This window comes from Salvelinus alpinus, chromosome 13 (assembly GCF_045679555.1).
Source record: "Salvelinus alpinus chromosome 13, SLU_Salpinus.1, whole genome shotgun sequence".
Taxonomy (NCBI): domain Eukaryota; kingdom Metazoa; phylum Chordata; class Actinopteri; order Salmoniformes; family Salmonidae; genus Salvelinus; species Salvelinus alpinus.
This window is the reverse complement of record NC_092098.1, coordinates 18,492,832-18,516,482: the sequence shown is the minus strand read 5'-3', so window position 1 is coordinate 18,516,482 and position 23,651 is coordinate 18,492,832. Positions and strand designations below refer to the sequence as shown.

At 39.5% G+C, this 23,651-nt stretch overlaps 2 protein-coding genes across 3 annotated transcripts in view; one reads left to right on the top strand and one right to left on the bottom strand.

The window, feature by feature from the left end:
• The first annotated feature begins 9,667 nt into the window (after window positions 1-9,667).
• Window positions 9,668-12,947, top strand: fdx1b (ferredoxin 1b). Its single transcript, XM_071338346.1, has 4 exons — window positions 9,668-9,910; window positions 10,273-10,400; window positions 10,558-10,687; window positions 10,958-12,947. The coding sequence occupies exons 1-4, from the start codon at window positions 9,744-9,746 to the stop codon at window positions 11,061-11,063; spliced, it is 531 nt and encodes a 176-aa protein (XP_071194447.1). The 5' UTR covers window positions 9,668-9,743; the 3' UTR covers window positions 11,064-12,947.
• Window positions 12,948-15,557: 2,610 nt separating this feature from the next.
• arhgap20b (Rho GTPase activating protein 20b) overlaps window positions 15,558-23,651 on the bottom strand; it is a 41,391-nt gene continuing 33,297 nt past the window's right edge. For both annotated transcript variants that reach the window (XM_071338345.1, XM_071338344.1), the window contains 3 exons: window positions 22,256-22,445; window positions 18,612-18,726; window positions 15,558-18,509 (listed from right to left, as the gene is read on the bottom strand). In XM_071338345.1, coding sequence (XP_071194446.1) covers window positions 16,879-18,509; window positions 18,612-18,726; window positions 22,256-22,445 — 1,936 coding nt within the window. In that variant the 3' untranslated portion in view covers window positions 15,558-16,878. The remainder of the gene's footprint in view (window positions 18,510-18,611; window positions 18,727-22,255; window positions 22,446-23,651) is intronic.

Here is a 23,651-nt window from a genome sequence, read left to right as displayed (position 1 = left end):
TGTTACGTTACAGCCTTATTCTAAAATGTATTAAATCGTTTTTTTCTCATCAATCTACACACAATACTCCATAATGACAAAGCAAAATCAGCTTTTTAGGAATTTTAGCAAATGTATTAAAAATAAAACACTGAAATATCACATTTACATAAGTATCAAACCCTTTATTCAGTACTTTGTTGAAGCACCTTTGGCAGCAATTACAGCCTCGAGTTTTCTTGGGTATGATGCTACAAGCTTGGCACACGTGTATTTGGGGAGTTTCTCCCATTTTTCTCTGCAGATCCTCTCAAGCTTTGTCACGTTGGATGGGGAGCGTCGCTGCACAGCTATTTTCAGGTCTCTCCAGAGATGTTCGATTGGGTTCAAGTCTGGGCTCTGGCTGGGCCACTCAAGTATATTCAGAGACTTGTCCCAAAGCCTCTCCTGTGTTGTCTTGGCTATGTGCTTAGGGTCGGTGTCCTGTTGGAAGGTGAACCTTCGCCCCAGTCTGAGGTCCTGAGCGCTCTGGTGCAGGTTTTCATCAAGGATCTCTCTGTACTTTGCTCCATTCATCTTTCCCTCGATCCTATCTAGTCTCCCAGTCCATGTCACTGAAAAACATTCCCACAGCATGATGCTGCCTCTATCATGCTTCACCGTAGTGATGGTGCCAGGTTTCCTCCAGACGTGACGCTTGGCATTCAGGCCAAAGAGTTAATTTTTGGTTTCATCAGACCAGAGAATGTTGTTTCTCATGGTCTGAGAGTATTTAGGTGCCTTTTGGCAAACTCCAAGCGGGCTGTCATGTGCCTTTTACTGAGGTGTGGCTTCTGTTTGGCCACTCTAGCATAAGGCCTGATAGGTGGAGTGCTGCAGAGATGGGTGTTCTTCTGGAAGGCTCTTCCATCTCCTCAGAAGAACTCCGGAGCTCTGTCAGAGTGACCATCGGGTTCCTGGTCACCTCCCTGACTAAGGCCCTTGTCCTCCGATTCCTCAGTTTGGCCGGCAGCCAGCTCTAGGAAGAGTCTTGGTGGTTCCAAACTTCTTCCATTTAAGAATGATGGAGGCCACTGTGTTCTTGCGGACCTTCAATGTTGTAGACATTTCTGTGGTACACTTCCTCCAATCACAATCCTGTCTCGGAGCTCTACAACCAATTCCTTCGACCTCATGACTTGGTTTTTGCTCTGACATGCACTGTCAACTGTGGGACCTTATATAGACAGGTGTGTGTCTTTCCAAATCATGTCCAATCAATTGAACTTACCACAGGTGAACTGCAATTAAGTTGTATTGAAAAATGTGCTATCTAGAACCTAAAAGGGTTATTTTGGCTGTCCCCATAGGATAACCCTTTGAAGAACAATATTTGGTTCCATGTAGAACCCTTTTGGGTTCTATGTAGAACCTTTCCATGGAGGGTTCTATCTGGAACCAAAAAACTAGTTCTCCTATGGGGACAGCTGAAGAACCTTTTTGAAACCCTTTTTTTCTAAGAGTGTAGGAAAAAACATAGACACAGATGTACTGCCAGTTCCTTAAAATGTTGGCTCTATATGTAATAGCAATGAACACTTAGGAGTGACAGACAGAGTGAGACAGACAGCATGACACAGTGTCAAAGAGTGACAACAGAAGAGCACAAGGAGAAGCACAGACAGATAGAGACAGAGTGACTGCAGAGAAGATGCAGAGACAGACTACACTACAGGGAGGCAACAGAGACACAGTTATACAGTGGGGAGAACAAGTATTTGATACACTGCCGATTTTGCAGGTTTTCCTACTTACAAAGCATGTAGAGGTCTGTCATTTTTATCATAGGTACACTTCAACTGTGAGAGACGGAATCTAAAACAAAAATCCAGAAAATCACATTGTATGATTTTTAAGTAATTAATTTGCATTTTATTGCATGACATAAGTATTTGATCACCTACCAACCAGTAAGAATTCCGGCTCTCACAGACCTGTTAGTTTTTCTTTAAGAAGCCCTCCTGTTCTCCACTCATTACCTGTATTAACTGCACCTGTTTGAACTCGTTACCTGTATAAAAGACACCTGTCCACACACTCAATCAAACAGACTCCAACCTCTCCACAATGGCCAAGACCAGAGAGCTGTGTAAGGACATCAGGGATAAATTGTAGACCTGTACAAGGCTGGGATGGGCTACAGGACAATAGCCAAGCAGCTTGGTGAGAAGGCAACAACTGTTGGCACAATTATTAGAAAATGGAAGAAGTTCAAGATGACGGTCAATCACCCTCGGTCTGGGGCTCCATGCAAGATCTCACCTCGTGGGGCATCAATGATCATGAGGAATGTGAGGGATCAGCCCAGAACTACACGGCAGGACCTGGTCAATGACCTGAAGAGAGCTGGGACCACAGTCTCAAAGAAAACCATTAGTAACACACTACGCCGTCATGGATTAAAATCCTGCAGCGCACGCAAGGTCCCCCTGCTCAAGCCAGCGCATGTCCAGGCCCGTCTGAAGTTTGCCAATGACCATCTGGATGATCCAGAGGAGGAATGGGAGAAGGTCATGTGGTCTGATGAGACAAAAATAGAGCTTTTTGCTCTAAACTCCACTCGCCGTGTTTGGAGGAATAGAAGGATGAGTACAACCCCAAGAACACCATCCCAACCGTGAAGCATGGAGGTGGAAACATCATTCTTTGGGGATGCTTTTCTGCAAAGGGGACAGGACGACTGCACCGTATTGAAGGGAGGATGGATGGGGCCATGTATCGCGAGATCTTGACCAACAACCTCCTTCCCTCAGTAAGAGCATTGAAGATGGGTCGTGGCTGGGTCTTCCAGCATGACAACGACCCGAAACACACAGCCAGGGCAACTAAGGAGTGGCTCCGTAAGAAGCATCTCAAGGTCCTGGAGTGGCCTAGCCAGTCTCCAGACCTGAACCCAATAGAAAATCTTTGGAGGGAGCCGAAAGTCCGTATTGCCCAGCGACAGCCCCGAAACCTGAAGGATCTGGAGAAGGTCTGTATGGAGGAGTGGGCCAAAATCCCTGCTGCAGTGTGTGCAAACCTGGTCAAGAACTACAGGAAACGTATGATCTCTGTAATTGCAAACTAAGGTTTCTGTACCAAATATTCAGTTCTGCTTTTCTGATGTATCAAATACTTATGTCATGCAATAAAATGCAAATTAATTAATTAAAAATCATACAATGTGATTTTCTGGATTCCTTCTCTCACAGTTGAAGTGTACCTATGATAAAAATTACAGACCTCTACATGCTTTGTAAGTAGGAAAACCTGCAAAATTGTCAGTGTATCAAATACTTGTTCTCCCCACTGTAGTTGTGAGTTGTATCTCCAGCTGTGTTTTTACCTGTTGTATTTGTCTTAAAACAGGAGCTGGTCAAAAATAAGTGGTTAAAAAAGAGGAGGACTATGTTTCACCGGTCCCTGGTACAGTAAAAGTTGATAAACGCTGTACTATAGTGTACTGCCTATGTTATGTGTCAGTAGCCTTACTACCTGTGTGTTTCAGTAGCGTGGAGTTGGGGTTTTGGTTGAATAAATGGCAATGTGAAACCAATACAATGTAACATATTATCAAACTCTGATTTGAATTATAGCTCAGAACTATGTGTGAAAATGCCCTTAGAAATGTCTGGACCGATTTCTGGTCCCAGTCCGTCCCTGTCTGCTTTCATTTTGGCCTGCATGTAAGAAAGCCCTTGAAATAAACTGAACAAAAATATAAACGCAATGCAACAATTTCAAAGATTTTACTGTGTTACAGTTCATATGAGGAAATCTGTCAATTTAAGTAAATTAATTAGGCCTTAATCTATGGATTTCACATGACTGGGAATACAGATGTGTATTAAAAAAATACCTCACAATGGGCCTCAGGATCTCATTGCGGTATTTTTGTGCATTCAAATTGCCATCGATAAAATGCAATTGTGTTCGTTGTCTGTAGCTTATGCCTTCCCATACCATAACCCCACCGCCAGCATGTGGCACTCTGTTCACAACTTTGACATCAGCAAACCGCTCGTCCACACAACACCATACATGTGGTCTGCAGTTGTGAGGCTGGTTGGATGTACTGCCAAATTCTCTAAAACAAAATTGAAGACAGCTTATGGTAGAGAAATTAAATTATCTGGCAACAGCTCTGGTGGACATTCCTGCAGTCAGCATACCAATTTGCATGCTCCCTCAAAATTTGAGACATCTGTGGCATTGTTTTGTGTGACAAAACTGCACATTTAAGCGTGGTCTTTTATTGTCCCCTGCACAAGGTGCACCTGTGTAATGATCATGCGGTTTAATCAGCTTCTTGATATGCCACACCTGTCAGCTGGATGGATTATCTTGGCAAAGGAGAAATGTTCACTAACAGGGACGTAAATACATTTGTGCACAACATTTGAGAGAAATCAGCTTTTTTGTGCGTATGGAACATTTATGACATCTTTTATTTCAGCTCATGAAACATGGGACCAACACTTTACATGTTCAATTTATATTTTTGTTCAGTGTAGATGCAATATTCTTCAAGGAATGCAATATCCTGCAGGGACACTAGAGGTCCTTGGTTGACCAAGAATTGTATTCAAAACTTCAGAAAGTGTTTAATTCTCAGCACGCTGTGGAATCTCAGAAAAGTCTTCTCTTGTTTGCATGTAGGCTACCAGAATACGTTAAACCCCTAAATCAAATCCTGTTTTAACACTTGGACAGATGACTTGTTGACTTACGGTTCAGCTCAATATAATGATTTGTATTAATTAAGAACCACTTCCTTTTCTTCCAGGAGTGGCCAAATACATCATGCATCTAAAGTATTCTCACATCAAACCAAATAGGGCAACATATATTTAGGACACTATTTTCTGCAGCATAAAGAGATCTCTCCAGGCAAAATCTTTATGAAATATAAAATCGGTAACACTTTGTATGAAGGGGGAATATAGTACATAACACCTTTATGATACCAGTCATACCACTTTTATGAGTGTTGCAGTATCATTCGTAACAACCATCACAACCCATTTATTCAACATCATTCATATTTTTTTTTTTTAAGTTCCCTTGAATTAAATTGTATTCATCCTTTGTACAACAAAAATGTGTATATTTACTGTCACAGTACCCAACCTCCTGACACACTATCAACTCAACAGGCTGGGAGAAGCACAGGGTAGGCCTTATAGCATAACCCTTGTAGTAGTGTAGGTGTTAAATGCCTTGCTCAAGGCCACAAGGGTGGTATGGAATGGCACCAGCCCTGGGTGTAGATCTTTTACATACATTAGCTAGCTGGGCTTGATTGAGCTTGCTTGGCACAATGGATCAATTGATAAGTCCCAAAAGTGCAAACCCCACCCGCCCATCTGGCAATCCAGGCAGGCTTGCTCTAGCAAACGCTAAAAGTATTTGAAAGATTTCAAGTACTATTTGAACCAAGGTCTGGGTGGCAACAGAGCAATTATTTGCCATTGTAATGTGGTAGTATACAACCTTAGCTGAGACCTGAAGACATACACTAGCTCCACAAACGAATGCCTAGCCCCTAGCTCAGCCGGCGAACACAGTCTTGTGGTACGCAGAAGACCTGAGCTTGAACCCACCTAGTCAGTAACCTAGCAACCATCTCCTGTACCACCATCAACCAGGTTTTTTGTTGTTGTACTATAATGAAAAGGGACTTTTATTTTAAAAACGTATGAATTATGTTGAATAAATGCATGAATGATACTGCAACATTCATAAAGGTATCATGACTGGTTTTATAAAAATGTTGTGAATAACTTATGGATACCCTTCATATAAAGTGTTATCATCAAAGCAACATAACAACACAAACTATGTACGTTTACTACTTCTTCAATGGATGGTAAACATCCGTATGTTGGGGGGGAAATTAAATATGACACAGAGAATGTTGATTCAATCATGCATTTTTACCTGGTAGGATGAGAGTAGTTGATCCAGTGTTACAGACACTGGTATATAGGTGCATAAGATGTGTGCATAAGATGTGTGCATAAGATCTGCACCTAGAAAGATACTCTCCTGTAGTTATTTTTTGTTTTGCAGTGAGTTGAATGGAAAAACATAACTGGAGATCATTTTTCAACAAGCTGAAACACAGGGCTGTGTTATCTGATGTCTGTCTTTGAAGGTTATTGCATTCAATATCCTGCATCGCAGCCTGTTGTAGCATATATGGTAGCATGTGCATATTTCCACACGTCATTGGGCATCACATAGACACAGCTGTAATTTGTACGTAAATTATGTTTTGCTTATGCTGCCTCGTGTTGTTAACCTTTAGCAAATCTTGCTGTAATGAGTCTCCTATTTATGAGAGGGGAGAGGTGAAAAATATAAACATACTTCTATTAAAAGTCCATGCTTTGCCAATTTATTAAAATCACCGCCTACAGTTGATGTCCCGCAAAGTCAAAATATAAAGACTGTACTCAACTATAATTACCTAATGAAGTGTAAAATTAATGTTTTGTTAGGATGTTGTTATCATTGAGCAAGTTTGTCAGGGATACTGAGAACTCCAGAGACCTTGGTCATGAAGGACAGGGTTGCATGGTAACAAGGACACCAGTGGCCATCAATGATTTATATACAGTACCAGTCAAAAGTTAGGACACACCTACTCATTCAAGGGTTTTTCTTTATTTGGACTCTTTTCTACATTGTAGAATAATAGTGAAGACGTCAAAACTATGAAATAACACATATGGAATCATGTAGTAACCAAAAAAGTGTTAAACAAATCAAAATATATTATTTTAAGTAGCCACCCTTTGCCTTGATGACCGCCTTGCACACTCTTGACATTCTCTCAACCAGCTTCATGAGGTGGTCACCTGGAATGCATTTCAATTAACAGCTGTGCCTTGTTCAAAGTTAATTTGTGGAATTTCTTTCCTTTTTAATGCATTTGAGCCAATCAGTTGTGTTCTGACAAGGTAGGGGTGGTATACAGAATATAGCCCTATTTGATAAAAGAACAAGTCCATATTAAGGCAAGAACAGCTCAAATAAGCAAAGAGAAACGACAGCCCATCATTACTTTAAGATATGAAGGTCAGTCAATCCGGAACATTTCAAGAACTTTGAAAGTTTCTTCAAGTGCAGTCACAAAAACAAGCGCTATGATGAAACTGGCTCTCATGAAGACCGCCACAGGAAAGGAAGACCCAGAGTTACCTCTGCTGAAGAGGATAAGTTCATTATAGAGTTACCAGCCTCAGAAATTGCAGCCCAAATAAATTATTCACAGAGTTCAAGTAACAGACACATCACAACATCAACTGTTCAGAGGAGACTGCGTGAATCAGGCCTTCATGGTCGAAATGCTGCAAATAAACCACTACTAAAAGACACCAATAATAAGAAGAGACTTGCCTGGGCCAAGAAACACAAGCAATGGACATTAGACCAGTGGTCTGGAGTCCAAATTTGAGATTTTTGGTTCCACCGCAGTGTCTTTGTAGGTGAACGGAGGATCTCCGCATGTGTGGTTCCCACTGTGAAGCATGGAGGAGGAGGTGTGATGGTGTGGGGGTGCTTTGCTGGTGACACTGTCTGTGATTTATTTAGAATTCAAGGCAAGTTTATCAATCAATCAAGTTTATTTTATTTTATATAGCCCTTCGTACATCAGCTAATATCCACTTAACCAGCATGACCAGCATGACTACCACAGCATTCTGCAGCGATACGTCATCCCATCTGGTTTGCGCTTAGTGGGAGTATCATTTGTTTTTCAACAGGACAATGACCCAAAACAGGGCTATTTGACCAAGTAGGAGACCAAGAAGGAGAGTGATGGAGTGCTGCATCAGATGACCTGGCCTCCACAATCATCTGACCTCAACCCAATTGAGATGGTTTGGGATGAGTTGGACCGTAGAGTGAAGGAAAAGCAGCCAAGAAGTGCTCAACATATGTGGGAACTCCTTCAAGACTGTTGGAAAATTATTCCAGGTGAAGCTGGTTGAGAGAATGCCAAGAGTGTGCAAAGCTGTCATCAAGGCAAAGAGTGGCTACTTTGAAGAATCTCAAATATAAAATATATTTTGATTTGTTTAACACTTTCTTTGGTTACTACATGAATCTATATGTGTTACTTCATAGTTTTAATGTCTTAACTATTATTCTACAATGTAGAAAATAGTCAAAATAAAGAAAAACTCTTGAATGAATAAATGTGTCCAAACTTTTGACTGGTACTGTATATACTAGATGACTGTTAGGGTTTGCTGTTTTGAAGCCACTGCGCCTCCATCTTGGCACTCCCCCACTATTGTAAATAATATTATAGAAATTAACTTATTAATGGCTACATTTGTTTTTGCAACGTTTATTCTATTACAGACACCTTAATGCATACTTTTAAATGATATGCTAAACATACCAATAATTTTTTTTATATATATAAAAATATTTTCCTTAAAGTATAATGTTTTGAAAGTACAAATGTTACTGTCCCCGTGACAACAAAAAATACTTAAATATATGTAATTCTGTCCTTGAAACATTTAATTGAAAAACTGTAGAATTCCATTCATTCCTATGGAGGACCGCTCCGGGCAGTACCAATATGGCTGACCGGTGGCTTCAAAGCCTCTCCATGGCCAAAACATAACATCAGCAATTCAGGGTTTGTATACATCATTGGTTGCCATGCAAACCTGTCCTTAGACAAAATGTATTGACACAATACTGCTCTCACATTGAGCATGACATGTTCATCCACTCACAAAGCAGTTGGCTTAGTGGAATAACTTTGTTGTTAGACATGCATTTTCTAAAATGATGTGGTCAGATTTGCTGTGAGCTCGTAAAGGTCAGAGACACCCTCGGTGTGAGGACCATAATAAAACATTTCTTGACCTCGTAAGTTAAAGAACAATAAGGTAATTTGTTTAGTTGTTTGAGATTCTAGTTGCCTTCTCCTGCCACTGTGTACTTGCTCAAGGCACTTAACCCCTAAACTCCTCCACGGGTGCTGCACTGTGGTTGACCCTATGGCTGACCCTGCTCCAACCTTTGTGCGGATGTGTGTATATTGTCTAGCCTTAACAAACATTAAGAGCTAACCCTGACCATTGTACAACCTAATGTGCACATAATGTACTTGTATATACATTCCTAGAGGATGATATGTGGGCCAGTTTTCTGTGAGCTCCTGTAAAAATGTGTTCCCTCCAGCAACAAGAGTAGAACTAAATGAAATTATAAAACGTTACATTTTTGTAAGACATTCTAAAACTTAAAGCAGGTTTACAATGGCCACACATCATTATACAGACAGTAGATGAGACAGATGTTCAACATCTTGTAGGTAATAAAGTCTTATAGGTTATCCATATAGTCACATACAGGTGGCTGCTCCAAATGAAATTAAATTTGGTTTATAACTAAGTTTTCTGGACAGAGATGGCATTCTTTTTTCAATGAAAAACAACAGCATATTCTTATGAGGAACAAATAGCTCTCATCATAAGTCATTGAGGAGGCATACTTGAAGATCTACGATGACTTACAGTTTGACCTTAGGGTTGATGAGATGTGTAATTCTTATAGATGTTAGCTAAACCATTCTCTGCCACCTGCAGAGCTGAGGTTAGGTTATCTATGCTAGGCCTTGGCCCTTCTTGTGGGCTGAGTTCTATTCAAGGCTGGTGGTATTCACCAGAGGCCCCCTTACCACTCAGTCCACAATCGACACGCCACAGGCCAACATGGCAAGGTGTTTGCATCTCGGCTCCTTCCTTTTCACTAAGATGGTCAATACACCCCGTATCTCAATGGGAGTCAAAACTTGCCTCATTAAAATCTGGACCCCACACAGCCAAGGCAAAGCCATCAGCATCCACTCGGCCATACACTCCGACTCTGAAAATAACAGGTAAGTGATTTGAAATTGCTTGTAGGACCATAACATTATCTGCTAAGGTTAGTTTATAGGTCTCTTGAAACCATATATTTTATCATCTACTGTACATTTTAATTATGTATTCATACTGTTCTTTCTCTGTTCTTACCCAGAGCCATATTATAGTGAGTACCTCTACAATGGGTGATAATATAATAACTGCTGATAAATGTTAATTCAGTTGGCTGAAGATTAAAATATTTTAATAGGCTTTGATACAATACATCCAGAAAGACCGCTAAATGTTCGACCTTTTCAAACATATTGATTAAGATAAATTATATGTACTCTTTATCTGGAAAGTCATGGCTTATAACAAGCTCTGATTTTTACAGCTTGTCGGAGGAAAAAGTCATTATACACTTTATTAACCAAGATGGCATCAAGACCACCACTGCTGTTACTGAAGGACAGACCCTGTTGGATGTTGTCGTGAACAAAAACTTGGACATAAGTGGTTTTGGTATGTAAACAGGAAAAATAGACAAGTAAAATATGAATATCTTTAGCAAATATGTATCACTGTATGTTGCATTTACAGTATAAATGCCATCTACTATCCAGGTGTCTTTAAGGATTTTCACATATGTCCCTTTATTGTCTCGTCTGTTGTTCTTCAGGTGCATGTGAGGGGACATTAGCATGCTCCACCTGTCATCTCATTTTTGACAAGACATTTTATGAGAAGATGGAACCAACGGTGGATGAGGAGATGGATATGCTAGATCTAGCTTACGGGCTTACCAAGACGTGAGTTTCATTTTGAAATGATAAAGTGTCCTTCGCTGTCCTTCGCTTGTGGAAATGTTATGATTTACATACGCAATCACAGCTCAATCAAAACAGGCACACACAATTTAATCCGGTCAAAACAGAAACAAGTGGTAGGGCCTCACTGCTGAACTGACATAGACACAACAAAGTGCAGGAAATTCGGTAGTTCAGTAAAACAAATCTGGAGTAGTTTATATAAATGCTCTGAAATCATCTGTCTGCCTCTAATCTGCTTCTGATTGACAGGTCCCGTCTTGGTTGCCAGGTGACAGTGCAGAAGTGGATGGATGGTATGACTGTCCAAGTGCCCCAAGAGGTGAGGGATGCTGTGGGATCTAAAGGCAGCCAGTGATCCTTCATGCAACCTGCTACACCTCTCACCTACTGTACCAAGTCTAATCATCATCATAATCAAACATCTCCAGAAACATATCACTCAGGACCACTCTGACATGTATTACCCTTTGCTCTACCAATCAACTAGCTTCTGTTGGAGAATCGGTTGTAACAATTACATATTACCTGTACATTGCATACAAAATGGCCTGAAGTGGCATGCATTAAGAAGACATTCCTGTAATTATAAATAGTAAGTTATTAAATGTTACAAACATTGCCTGTAGTTCAATGACATGTCACCTAGCATGCTGGCTTTATAAAAGGAAACCATTGGAAATATGGAAGCACATTAAAGTGGACTATCTTTATTCAGCAGTTCTCTGCAAAGTGCCTTCAGAAAGTATTCACACTCCTTGACTTTTTCCTAAATGTGTTGTGTTACAGCCTGAATTTAAAATTGATTCAATTGAGATGTTTTGTCACTGGCCTACATCCAATACCCCAAAATGTCAAAGTGGCATTATGTTTTTTAAATGAAAAACAATTGTACAAATTAATACATTTTTTAAAAGTTGAATGAGTCAATAAGTATTTAAATTCCTTTGTTATGGCAAGCCTAAATAAGTTCAGGAGTAAACATTTGCTTACCAAGTCACATAATAAGTAGCATGGACTCACTCTGTGTTCAATAATAGTGTTTAACATGATTTTTGAATCACTACCTCATCTTTGTACCCCACACATACAATTATCTGTAAGGTCCCTCAGTCGAGCAGTGAATTTCAAACACAGATTCAACCCAAAAAAACAGGGAGGTTTTTGAATGCCTCGCAAAGAAGGGCACCTATTAGTAGATGGGTAAAAATAAAAAAAGCAGACATTGAATATCCCTTTGAGTATGGTGAAGTTATTAATTACACTGGTGTATCAATACACCCGGTTGCTACAAAGATACACGCGTCATTCCTAACTCAGTTGCCGGAGAGGAAGGAAACTGCTCAGGGATTTCACCATGGTGTCAATTGTGACTTTAAAACAATTACAGAGTTTAATGGCTGTGATAGGAGAAAACTGAGGATGGATGAACAACATTCTAGTTACTCAACAAAACTAACCTAATTGACAAAGAGAAAGGAAGTAAGCTTGTACAGAATAAAAATTTCTAGTTCTAAATTAATACTGTAAAAAATGTGGCAAAGCAATTAGGTAAATGCGATATTTCTGTATTTCATCTTCAATAAATGTTCAAAAATTAAAACATGCTTTCACTTTGTCATTATGGTGTATTGTGTGTAGATGGGTGAGAAGTATTATTATTTTTAATTCCTTTTTAATTTAGGCTGTAACACAACAAAATGTGGACTAAGTCAAGGGGAATTAATACTTTTTGAAGGCACTTTCTAAACCACATAAAATTCCCTTTAAGTAAGTAAAACAAATGTGTTTTCATCCAACTACATTGTGTGAAATTTGACCCACTAATCTTTGTGCAAAATAATAAGTTGTTGCAATTAATAACCCTGCATATTTTAAATATGATGTCTAGAAAGTTGGGACTGAGAATGCATGGAATAACATATGCAGAGAGTTTTGAGGAGAAATGTGATTTATTATAGGTGGTGCAATAAACATAGGCATATACAGGTTTGTAGCAACTGATAATGTAATAACTGCCAATGATGTAATAGCTGCTAATAATGTAATACATTTTGCATTCATAATGTAATAAATTGCCAATAACCTAATAACGTTATATAGCTAAAAAGCTTTTATTACATTATGCATTGATGAGTACATTATGGAGTGGGTAAAAGTTTTTTCATTAATAGTGTAATAACTTTTAACCAATGATGTAATAACAACCTTAAAAATAAATACTAAATCTATATTCACTCTTTTTCATGCATATCAAGTGTCATGTGTAATAGCTGACTACACACCAAACCACATTCCTGAGTCGTTATTTGATATTACTAAGGGAATGTAACCAGTGGGCTAATGTTGGAGAGCTCATACTCATGTTTCTCAACAGACATAAACGGGCAGATCGTGGTATTTCAATCCTGACACACTTAGATATTGCAGATAATACAGTCCCAAAATGTTGTCATATCTACCAGAACATGTAAAATGAAGCTGTGAAAGTAACTTTGTATTAAAACGTTTCTTGTACTGGTTGACCTGAAAAATAAAAATGTGTAACACTTCCATATGTGGCTCATAAGGGGACTGTAAAGGTAAATAAATTAAAGTAGTGGAAAAAAACACAGATTTTGGCCTTGGTCCAATGGGTTATGTGTGAGTGAGTGAATGAGTAAGTGAGTGAATCAGTCAGCCAGTCAGTCAGTCAGTCTGTGAGTGAATCAGTGAGTTTGTCTGTCTGTCTGACATGAGTCTGGTTCCATCTCCACTCTGTAAGGCAAAGTAGCCTGGTCAATCCTGGGATAAGGAGGAGTGAAACTCCTGTTGAATATTTTTGTGATCATTAGAATTTGGCTAATCACATGACTGCAAGGTTTGTCTTCAAATTGAGGAGTGTTGTTGTTTTTTCTCTCTGAAGACATTGGATGTTTATAAGGTCAGAATGGAAGTGTAATAGTTACACCCTCCCTTTTGTGGCAATGGATGCAAATACAAACTGTTCCTCAAGTGTGTTATTACAGTATTGTATTAAGTTATTACAATATAGATGTTTTTTTACACACTTTATAATGTAATAATCGATAATAATGATTACATTATGTGCAAAAACGTTATTACGTTATGCGTTCTGCATATTTATTAGTTTATTGGCAATTTATTACATTATCAGCATTACAAATGTAAAAATGATGAACCGCTATTACATTATTGGCAGTTATTTAATTATCAGTTGCTACAAGATCTGAAAAGGCAATTATTTCCCCCCCTGATTGTTACAGTGATATGAAGGTTCACGCCATATTGGATTCTCGTTAACAGTTGCTGTTCTTAGTGTTCTAGGATAAAACATGCATAAAAACAGACAATGATTAAAGTGGTGCAGTATACATGCGTTATAAATAAAGGTTAAATTCCAGGCATGTCACATGATTGCACAAAACACAGGGTCCTAGTTATTACTGTGTGTGTTTAAGACTGTTATACAGTGCATTCGGAAAGTACTCAGACCCCTTGACTTTTTCCACATTTTGTGACGTTACAGCTGTATTCTAAAATTGATTAAATCACCCCCCCCCCTCAATCTTCACACAATACCCCATAATGACTAAGCAAAAACAGGTTTTTAGAATTCTTTGCAAATGCATAACAGAGAAAAAACTGAAATATCATATTTACATAAGTATTCAGACGCTTTACTCAGTACTTTGTTGAAGCACCTTTGGCAGCGATTACAGCCTTGAGTCTTCAAGGTGCTACAAGCTTGGCACCACTGTATTTGGGGAGTTTCTCCCATTCTTCTCTGCAGATCCTCTCAAGCTCTGGGAGGTTGGATGGGGAGTGTCGCTGTACAGCTGTTTTCAGGTCTCTCCAGAGATGTTAGATCGGGTTCAAGTCCGGGCCCTGGCTGGGCTACTCAAGGACATTGGCTGGCGACCAGCTCTAGGAAGAGTCTTGGTAGTTCCAAACTTATTCCATTTAAGAATGATGGAAGCCACTGTGTTCTTGGAGACCTTCAATGCTGAAGACATTTCTTGGTACCGTTCCCCAGATCTGTGCCTAGACATAATCTTGTTTCGGAGCCCTACGAACAATTCCTTCGACCTCATGTCTAGGTTTTGCTCTGACATGCACGGTCAACTGTTGCACCTTATATAGACAGATGTCTGCCTTTCCAAATCATGTCCAATCAATTAAATTTACCACAACCAAGTTGTAGAAACAGCTCGAGGATAATTAATGGAAACAGGATGCGCCTGAGCTCAATTTCGAGTCTCATAGCGAAGGGTCTGAATACTTATGTAAATAAGGTGTTTCTGTTTTTGTTTTTAATACATTTGCAGAAATGTCAAAAAAACTATTTTTGCTTTGTCATTATGGGGTATTTTGTGTAGATTGATGAGAATAAAATACTAATTTAATCCATTTTAAAGGAAGGCTGTAACATAACAATACGTGGAAAAGTCAAGTGTTCTGAATACTTTCCGAAAGCACTGTATCAATGCATCTATATATATATATATATATATATATATATGGAACACCTTATGTACACTGTGTGTGTGTGTATGTATATATATATATATATATATATATATATATATATATATATATATATATCACATACATACATACATACATACACACACACACACACACACACACACACACACACACACACACACACACACACACACACACACACACACACACACACACACACACACACACACACACACACACACACACACACACACACAGTGTACATAAGGTGTTCCATATGGTGTTCACATTTTCCTGATTCTAACTTTTATCATTAAAGAAGAATTACAACATAAATCGCATTGAATAGTAGTGAGTTAAAAAATTTGTTTTTTGTTTTTGAACAGTTCAGTGCCATTTTGCACGTGTAAAATGGAGCACCTTATGTACACTGTGTGTGTGTGTGTGTGTGTGTGTGTGTGTGTGTGTGTGTGTGTGTGTGTGTGTGTGTGTGTATGTATGTATGTATGTATGTATGTATGTATGTATGTATGTATGTATGTATGTATGTATGTATGTATGTATATATGTATATATATATACATACACACACACACAGTGTACATAAGGTGTTCCATATATATATATACATACATACATACATACCCACACACACACACACACACACACACACACACACACACACACACACACACACACACACACACACACACACACACACACACACACACACACACACACACACACACACACACACACACACACACACACACAGTGTACATAAGGGTGCAAAATGGCACTGAACTGTTCAAAAACAAAACTTCTTTTTTTTAACTCACTACTATTCAATGCGATTTATGTTGTAATTCTTCTTTAATGATAAAAGTTAGAATCAGGAAAATGTGAACACCATGCAATCGCTTAACATTATTTGGAACTCAGTTTGGATAATTTTCCATCTCATGTATTTACATTTTTTACAGCTATTTTGTGTGTTAGCTGAACTACATTTGTAAAAGTGTTTGCTCGTATACAAATTGTGCATGTTATACCTAATTTGTCTCACACTTTTCTTTTTCCCCTGACATATTATCCCTATCATCTTCTTGAGCATGTCACAGTCCCTCCAGTAAACACACACATGACATTGAAGGCAAGATGTCTGGTCCTTATTCATAGCTTCAGCCATTTGCTATACAAAAGCATTAAGCATCCCCATTCAGTTGGAAGAGGTGCTCTGTCTGAGTGGTTTGCATAAATACCATTCATTTCCTCTAAGCAACAACCCACAGGACATTGCAGAGACTGTTGAAATTGCTTATCAAGCTGACTAGTTTGACAAAATTAACTGCAAGTACTAACCCATTGAGTCTTTACCATCTGACACGGTCTTACTCCCTTGCTTAACTTTCATTACACATTCATCATACATTTATCTGCATTCATCACTAATCCTAATTCCTGCATTTAATCTGCACCATTCTTCATTTAGAATTTAGCAAGAAATACGTAGATATTTACACACAAAGAGGGAGGTAAAGTAACCCTTGATTATCTACATTCTGATAAGCCATTATAAAACACCAAATGATGAGCATTTGTACAATCAGACAACTGATTCCTCACCGTGTGATAGCTTTGTGGCATTTTCTGTTGGTTCAGCCATTTTACTTTGCTACTGGAGTTTACTTACAAGTTTTTTTTTCAATTGCTTTTGCATCCGAGTTGCCATTCTTGTTGTCACTTGAGCTGAAGTATTCTCTCACAGTGTTTCTGACAGTTGCTGGCAGTTTTATTCTTATAGTGTGGCTGATTGTGGTTGCAGTATTGTGGCTGATTGTGCTTGCAGTTTTGGCATTGGTTTTAGATGATGTCTGGGAGAGAGGGGTGCATCCACCACCCAACTGTTCAGGGACCACCTCACCACAGTCAATCTCTGTTTTAGTCTTTGCTCCTTTCTCCTTGTTGTTGACAGATTGTCTGATTGACACAGACTGAAGGACCAGTGGAGTGTTTTGACCATAGAGCACTGTCTGGGGTATGTGGACCTGCACACTCTGACCGAGCAGTTCCTCATTTCCCTGATGTTCTGTCCCTGTGTCAGACACCAGAGAGACTCCACACTCCTCCACAGATTGATCAGACTGTTTCTTCATCAGCATTCTGTTAGAGGTGTAAAATGTAATTTTTGTCCCCTTCACCTCTTCTTTGTTGACAGCCTGGTTGTTTGTTTTTCTCAGCTGTATGTGTGTAATGGATATTTCTTTGGTCTGGCCTTTTGACTCTGACGTCTCAAACACTTTATCCTTCTGGCTCTGGTGCACCTGCTCCCCACTCCAATCAGAGATAAAATTCTCACTGTCATCTGGTTGAGAGACAGGGCTTTGACGATTCTCACCTTTTAAACTACAGAGGCTTTGCGTACGCAACTGGTAGTCTTCTCTATTCTGAATGCTAATAGAACGGTAATGCTCCTTGTCTTCCTCTCCCTCATCATACTTATTATACAAGTCCAAAACCTCGGGTGCCTGAGCCACTGCCACTGGGAATGTCATGCTCCAGTCTTTTGGGAATTTCTTCGGGGTGTCTGGGGTGAGAGGGCGTAACCGTGCCGACATGCCGAACAGGAAGGGTAGGGAGCTGGGCTCGTTGGGAGAGGACACAGAGTCAGAGCAGAAGGAAAAGGCACTGTCTATGGAGCTCAGAGAGGAGGCAGACGGTGAGGTGGCTGTGGAGGACAGGCTGGAGAAACTGGACCTGTTGGACATGGCCAGCCTCTGGGCAGGGTGCCAGAACCTAGAAGCTACCTGAGGGGACCTCCAGAAGGCATACCTAGATCTGCTGCCACCTACCCTGGGGCTGCTGTCCCCCTTTAGTAGTCCCTTAGCGTGGGGTTTGTGTTTGTGTTGGGAGTGGTCTGCACAGCCACACATAACTGCCGCATCGCAGCTGGACTGACGGGCAACAGGAGTGTGGATCTGGCTTTGGGACCCTGACTGGGGAGAAGCCAGAGACACACTGGGTTCTGAGGAGCAGCGGGCTGAGCGAAGACTCTGGGTCCCCATCAGGGAGCATATAGACCCACTGGAGAGTGAAGACATAAAGTCTAGATTTCCACAGCTATAAGCACTTTCCTCACTCACATGTAGCTTTTTCAAGGAGTCAACCTCATTCAGAAGGCCCAAATTCTCTTTCTTCTCTTTCAAGACCAGTTTCCCTGGAGACAGGAATAAAGGTTCCCTGTTAGGAGAGTGAAGTCCTCCTTGCCTCTCCCAGTCCAAATCATCAGACAAGTAGAGCTGCTGGTAAGACTCCACTGAAAGAAAAAACACGTAAGGATCAAAGCGAGACCACATGGTTACCATGAAAATGCAAAAAAATTAAAAATAAACCATATGTTATCTAACAAAGATCTCACCCATGACATCGTCTACAGTTCCTTGTTCACAATTTGGCTTAGTAAAAATGCACTCAACATCTTTACCAAAAATGGCTGGGGTGTTTTCAATGAGTAGTTGGATGAGAGCTGCAACCTGCAATGGAGACATGAAAACACATTGAGGCAGAAACCGTTAACAAATAGGAGATACAGGAGATGAACATACACTATCTGCTCATGCTAACTACAACACCAGAGTCATTAATGAGGTCCAATGAAAATTACTCTCAATTCAGTGTATTATTTCAATTTACACCAACAAAAAAAAACGTATACAGTGAGCTCCAAAAGTATTGGACATCAAATATTTGTTGTTGTTTTGGCTTCAGATTTGAAATGATTCAATTATTATGAGGTTAAAGTGCAGACTGTCAGCTTTAATTTTAGTGTATTTTAATCCATATCGGGTGAACCGTTTAGAAATTAGAGCACTTTTTGTAGATAGTCGCCTCAGAAACCCGGATCCGGGAGCACCCCCCACCCCCCCACCAGTAAAAAAGCTGAATAGCATAGCTAGCATAGCGTCACAAGTAAATAGTAGCATCTAAATATCATTCAATCACAACTCGACTAGAATAAATACAGAGAGCAACGTGTATTACCAATTTACTCATCATAAAACATTTCATAAAAATAGACAAAGCATAGCAATGGAAAGACACAGATCTTGTGAATTCAGACAATATTTCAGATTTTCTAAGCGTTTTACAGCGAAAACACAATAAATCGTTATATTAGCATACCACATGTGCAAACGTTACCCCAGCATGAATTCAAGGCAACGGGAGCGATAACGTTATGATCACCAAAATATATTAATTTTTTCACTAACCTTCTCAGAATTCTTCCGATGACACTCCTGTAACATCATATTACAACATACATATAGAGTTTGTTCGAAAATGTGCATATTTAGCCACAAAAAAACGTGGTTATACAATGAGAATAGTAGCAAAACTGGCCTGAAATTGTCGGGCGCCATCTTTGAGAGTGATCTAGTCTAATCGATAACTAATCATAAACTTGACTAAAAAATACAGGGTTGACAGGAATCGAAAGACAAATTAGTTCTTAATGCAATCGCTGACTTACATTTCTAAAATTATCCTTACTGTGCAATACCGGGTCCGCCAAAGCGAAGCTACACAAAACAAAATGGCGATATATGCGTTTAAAATTTTTCAACAGAACAGCGATTTATCATCATAAATAGTTCTTACTATGAGCTGTTCTTCCATCAGAATCTTGGGCAATGTATCCTTTCTCCGGTCTAATCGTCTTTTGGTCGAAAGATGTCCTCTTGTCCCGTCGAAATGGCCACTAACGTTCGGTATGTACAGGAAACGTGCCCAGCTCATGGAAGGGCGTCACAAATAAATGCCTCAAAATCGCACTAAACGGATATAAATTGCTATAAAACGGTTTAAATTAACTACCTTATGATGTTTTTAACACCTATAACAAGTAAAAACATGACCGGCGATATATTACTGGCTAAACCAAGGCTTGGAAAGAGGTCGGTCCAACGTGCATCGTGCGTCGAGCGCAGGGTCCAAAGGAAAGCTACTTCCGGTCTTTGGTGTTTTATACAGGCCCTGATTGCGCAATCGACTCCATTCAAATTGTCACCACTTACTGACATCTAGAGGAAGGTGTAGGCAGTATTTGTATCCTCATAGCATTCACAGGGACATTAAAACTGACCTGGGACCAGAGGCCAAGATTTCTGAAATCTCACTCCCTGTCAGGAAAAGTGCTGTAGATAGAGTTCTGTTCCACTCAGAGACATAATTCCAACGGTTATAGAAACTAGAGAGTGTTTTCTATCCAATAATAACAATAATATGCATATTGTACGAGCAAGAATTGAGTACTAGGCAGTTTAATTTGGCAAAGTCAAAAACAAAAAAGTGCTAACAGCTCCCCCTATTGACAATTAAGAGGACCAAAAGTATTGGGACAAATCTACATTATGTGCATTATTAAAGTAGTAAAATGTTACGTATTTGGTCCCATATTCATAGCACGCAATGACTACATCAACTTATGACTGTACAAACTTGTTGGATGCATTTGCTGTTTGTTTTGGTTGCGTTTCAGATTGTTTTGTGCCTAAAAGAAAGGAATAGTAAATAATGTATTGTTTCATATTGGAGTCACTTCTACTGTAAATAAGAATAGAACATTTCTACATTAATATGGATGCTACCACGATTAGGGATAATCATGAATGAATCGTGAATGATGAGTGAGAAAAGTTACTGAGGCATAAATATCATGTGATATTTGTGCATCTGTAACTTTCTCACGATTCACTCAGGATTTTGCGGAATCATGGTAGCATCCACATTAATGTAGAAGTGTTGAGAAACATATTCTTATTTATGGAAAAGTGACTCCAAAATGACACAAAACATTATTTACCATTAATTTCTATTGGGCACAAAATAATATGAAACACAACCAAATCAAACAGCAAATGCATCCAACACGTTTGTACAGTCACAAGCTTAATGCTTAATGCAATCATTGCGTACTAGGAATATGGGACCAAATACCTAACTTTTTACTACTTTAATACACATATAAGTGAACTTGTCCCAATACTTTTGGTCCCCTAAAATGAGGGACTACGTACAAAAAGTGATGTAATTTCTAAATGGTTCACCTGATATGGATGAAAATTCAAGCTGACAGTCTGCACTTTAACCTCATAGTCCTCATATCCAAAGTGCTGGAGTACAGAGCCAAAACAACAACAAAATGGTCACTGTCCCAATACTTATGGAGCTCACTGTAGCTTATAACTTACACTTTGATGTTTTAAGAACTCTTGAGAACTGTTTTTATCTTTGTGATGTTTGACAGCAACACAAACGTCAAACAGTAGATCAATGTTCTGACGTTTAATTGGCATAAGAATCGCATTGGCCAAATTGTGTCGCAGACAAGATAATTTACCAGTTAGACATTTTTTGATCCTCTGCAAATTAGACTTAATTGATTTCTTAACCTTGACATCATGTTGCCTTTTAAAATGATTATTTTAGCAATAAGCTACTGAAGAGATGATGCCTATTCCAAAAGCTGTACCGAATAAGAAACCACTGGACACACACTGGTTGAATCAAAGTTGTTTTCATTTCATTTCAATGAAATGACATTGAACCAACATGGAATAAATGTTGAATTGACATCTGTGCCCAGTGGGAACTGACCATTTCAGCATATATACATTGAATTGTATATTTTGCATAATCATTATATTATGCATTAATACATAAACTCAGCAATTCACTAGGGATTTATTACTGCATGTGTGTGTTTCATTGAAGCCTTAATAAAGTATTATATCTTTGATTATATTTATAAAATAGAATAATAGATAACATGCTCACTCTCATATTATTTTTCAGAAGTTGTCGGGTGCTAGATTCTCATAGTCCATAGCAATAGAGATGGTCAGCACACAATAAATAATCTTCAATAATTCATTTATTTATCTGTGTAAGAAATACAGAGAAATAAAAGAATACATGAATTATTAAAGATTATTTATGGTACTTATAAAATGTCCATAGGGTACTATTGTTGTTGGACAGGGGATCCCTAAGTAGATCTACCTTTTTATTGGACTGACTCTCCTCCTCTGGCCCAGTAGGCACGGGCAGCCACAGCATGTTGGGAGCGATACAGAGAGACAGGTTTAAAGCGTTCATCTGGTTCTCCTGCGAGCTCTCCTGGATGTGATAGAGAAGGGCGAACAGGTAGCGGAGCAAGGTAACATTATCCTCTGGAAGCTGGCTCAATAGCCTGAAGGGGACAGAAAATGGAGTACCATTAATATCCTAACGGCTAATTGAGGCCAGTAATGGAATGGGTGAGTGGCTGATGCACACAATGATTCAAACCTTGAAACCTGTGACTGGCAGAAAAGTGAAAAAAAAGGACATATCAAAGAATAGTCTTTAATAGAGGTTAAATGCCCTCAATAGAATAGAAGAGCAGTGGTTTGCAATTCAGCTAAATTCATTAAATCATTTTGTGCATCTAGAATAACACACAGAATTGTATTGCTTGTTTTTTAATTCCAATAGCCTTCTCAGCACTTCATGTCCTGTTTCAAAGTCATTCAATATCTGTTTTTTATCTTAATATCTTTGAAAAACACACATTAGGCACATTAGAGCAATTTCAACAACACGAAGAGATATATTTATTGATGTGTTTTTCCCCAAGTAAATTTACTGTATGTACTGTGCAGAAGTGGAATTTACTAAAGACAGACAGACTAAAGAATGGTATATGAACAGGACTGAACACATTCACTAGGGTGTTATTCTGTTGTACAATTTTCAATATTGTTCTGTTTCTGCTCACTGTTACCCAAATGTTTCCTATCTAATCTATAAATCAATTTTTTACCCTGTTTTCTTCCCAATTTCATGGTATCCAATTGGTAGTTACAGTCTTGTCTCATCGCTGCAATTCCCGTAAGGACTCGGGAGAGGCGAAGGTTGAGAGCCGTGCGTTCTCCGAAACACAACCAAGCCACACTGCTTCTTGACACAGTGCCCACTTAACCCGGAAGCCAGTCGCACCAATGTGTCGGAGGAAACACTGTGCACCTGGCTACCGTGCCAGCGTGCACTGCGCCCGGCCCGCCACAGGAGTCACTAGTGCGCAATGGGACCAGGACATCCCTGCTGTCCAAACCCTCCCCTAACCCGGACAACACTGGGCCAATTGTGCACCACCCCATGGGTCTCCCGGTCGCAGCCGGCTGCGACAGAGCCTGGACTTGAACCCAGAATCTCTAGTGGCACAGCTGAATCTCTAGTGGCACTGCGATACAGTCCCTTAGACCACTGCGCCACTCAGGAGGCTTCAAATCCCATAGAATAGGTAGCCACCTATTCAAGCGGAAAAATCTCAATAAAACAATTGTAAGCAGATCCATTATATCAGAGGTGGGTGCAGAGGGTGGAGTCTTTTGTTTCATCCCTGCTCTAACACAAT

Excerpts from the sequence above, each read along its gene's own strand:
- fdx1b (XM_071338346.1), top strand. The coding sequence starts at position 9,744 with ATGGCAAGGTGTTTGCATCTCGGCTCCTTCCTTTTCACTAAGATGGTC. Across the intron at positions 9,911-10,272 it reads TCCGACTCTGAAAATAACAG|CTTGTCGGAGGAAAAAGTCA; the intron begins GTAAGTGATTTG and ends TGATTTTTACAG. Across the intron at positions 10,401-10,557 it reads CTTGGACATAAGTGGTTTTG|GTGCATGTGAGGGGACATTA; the intron begins GTATGTAAACAG and ends GTTGTTCTTCAG.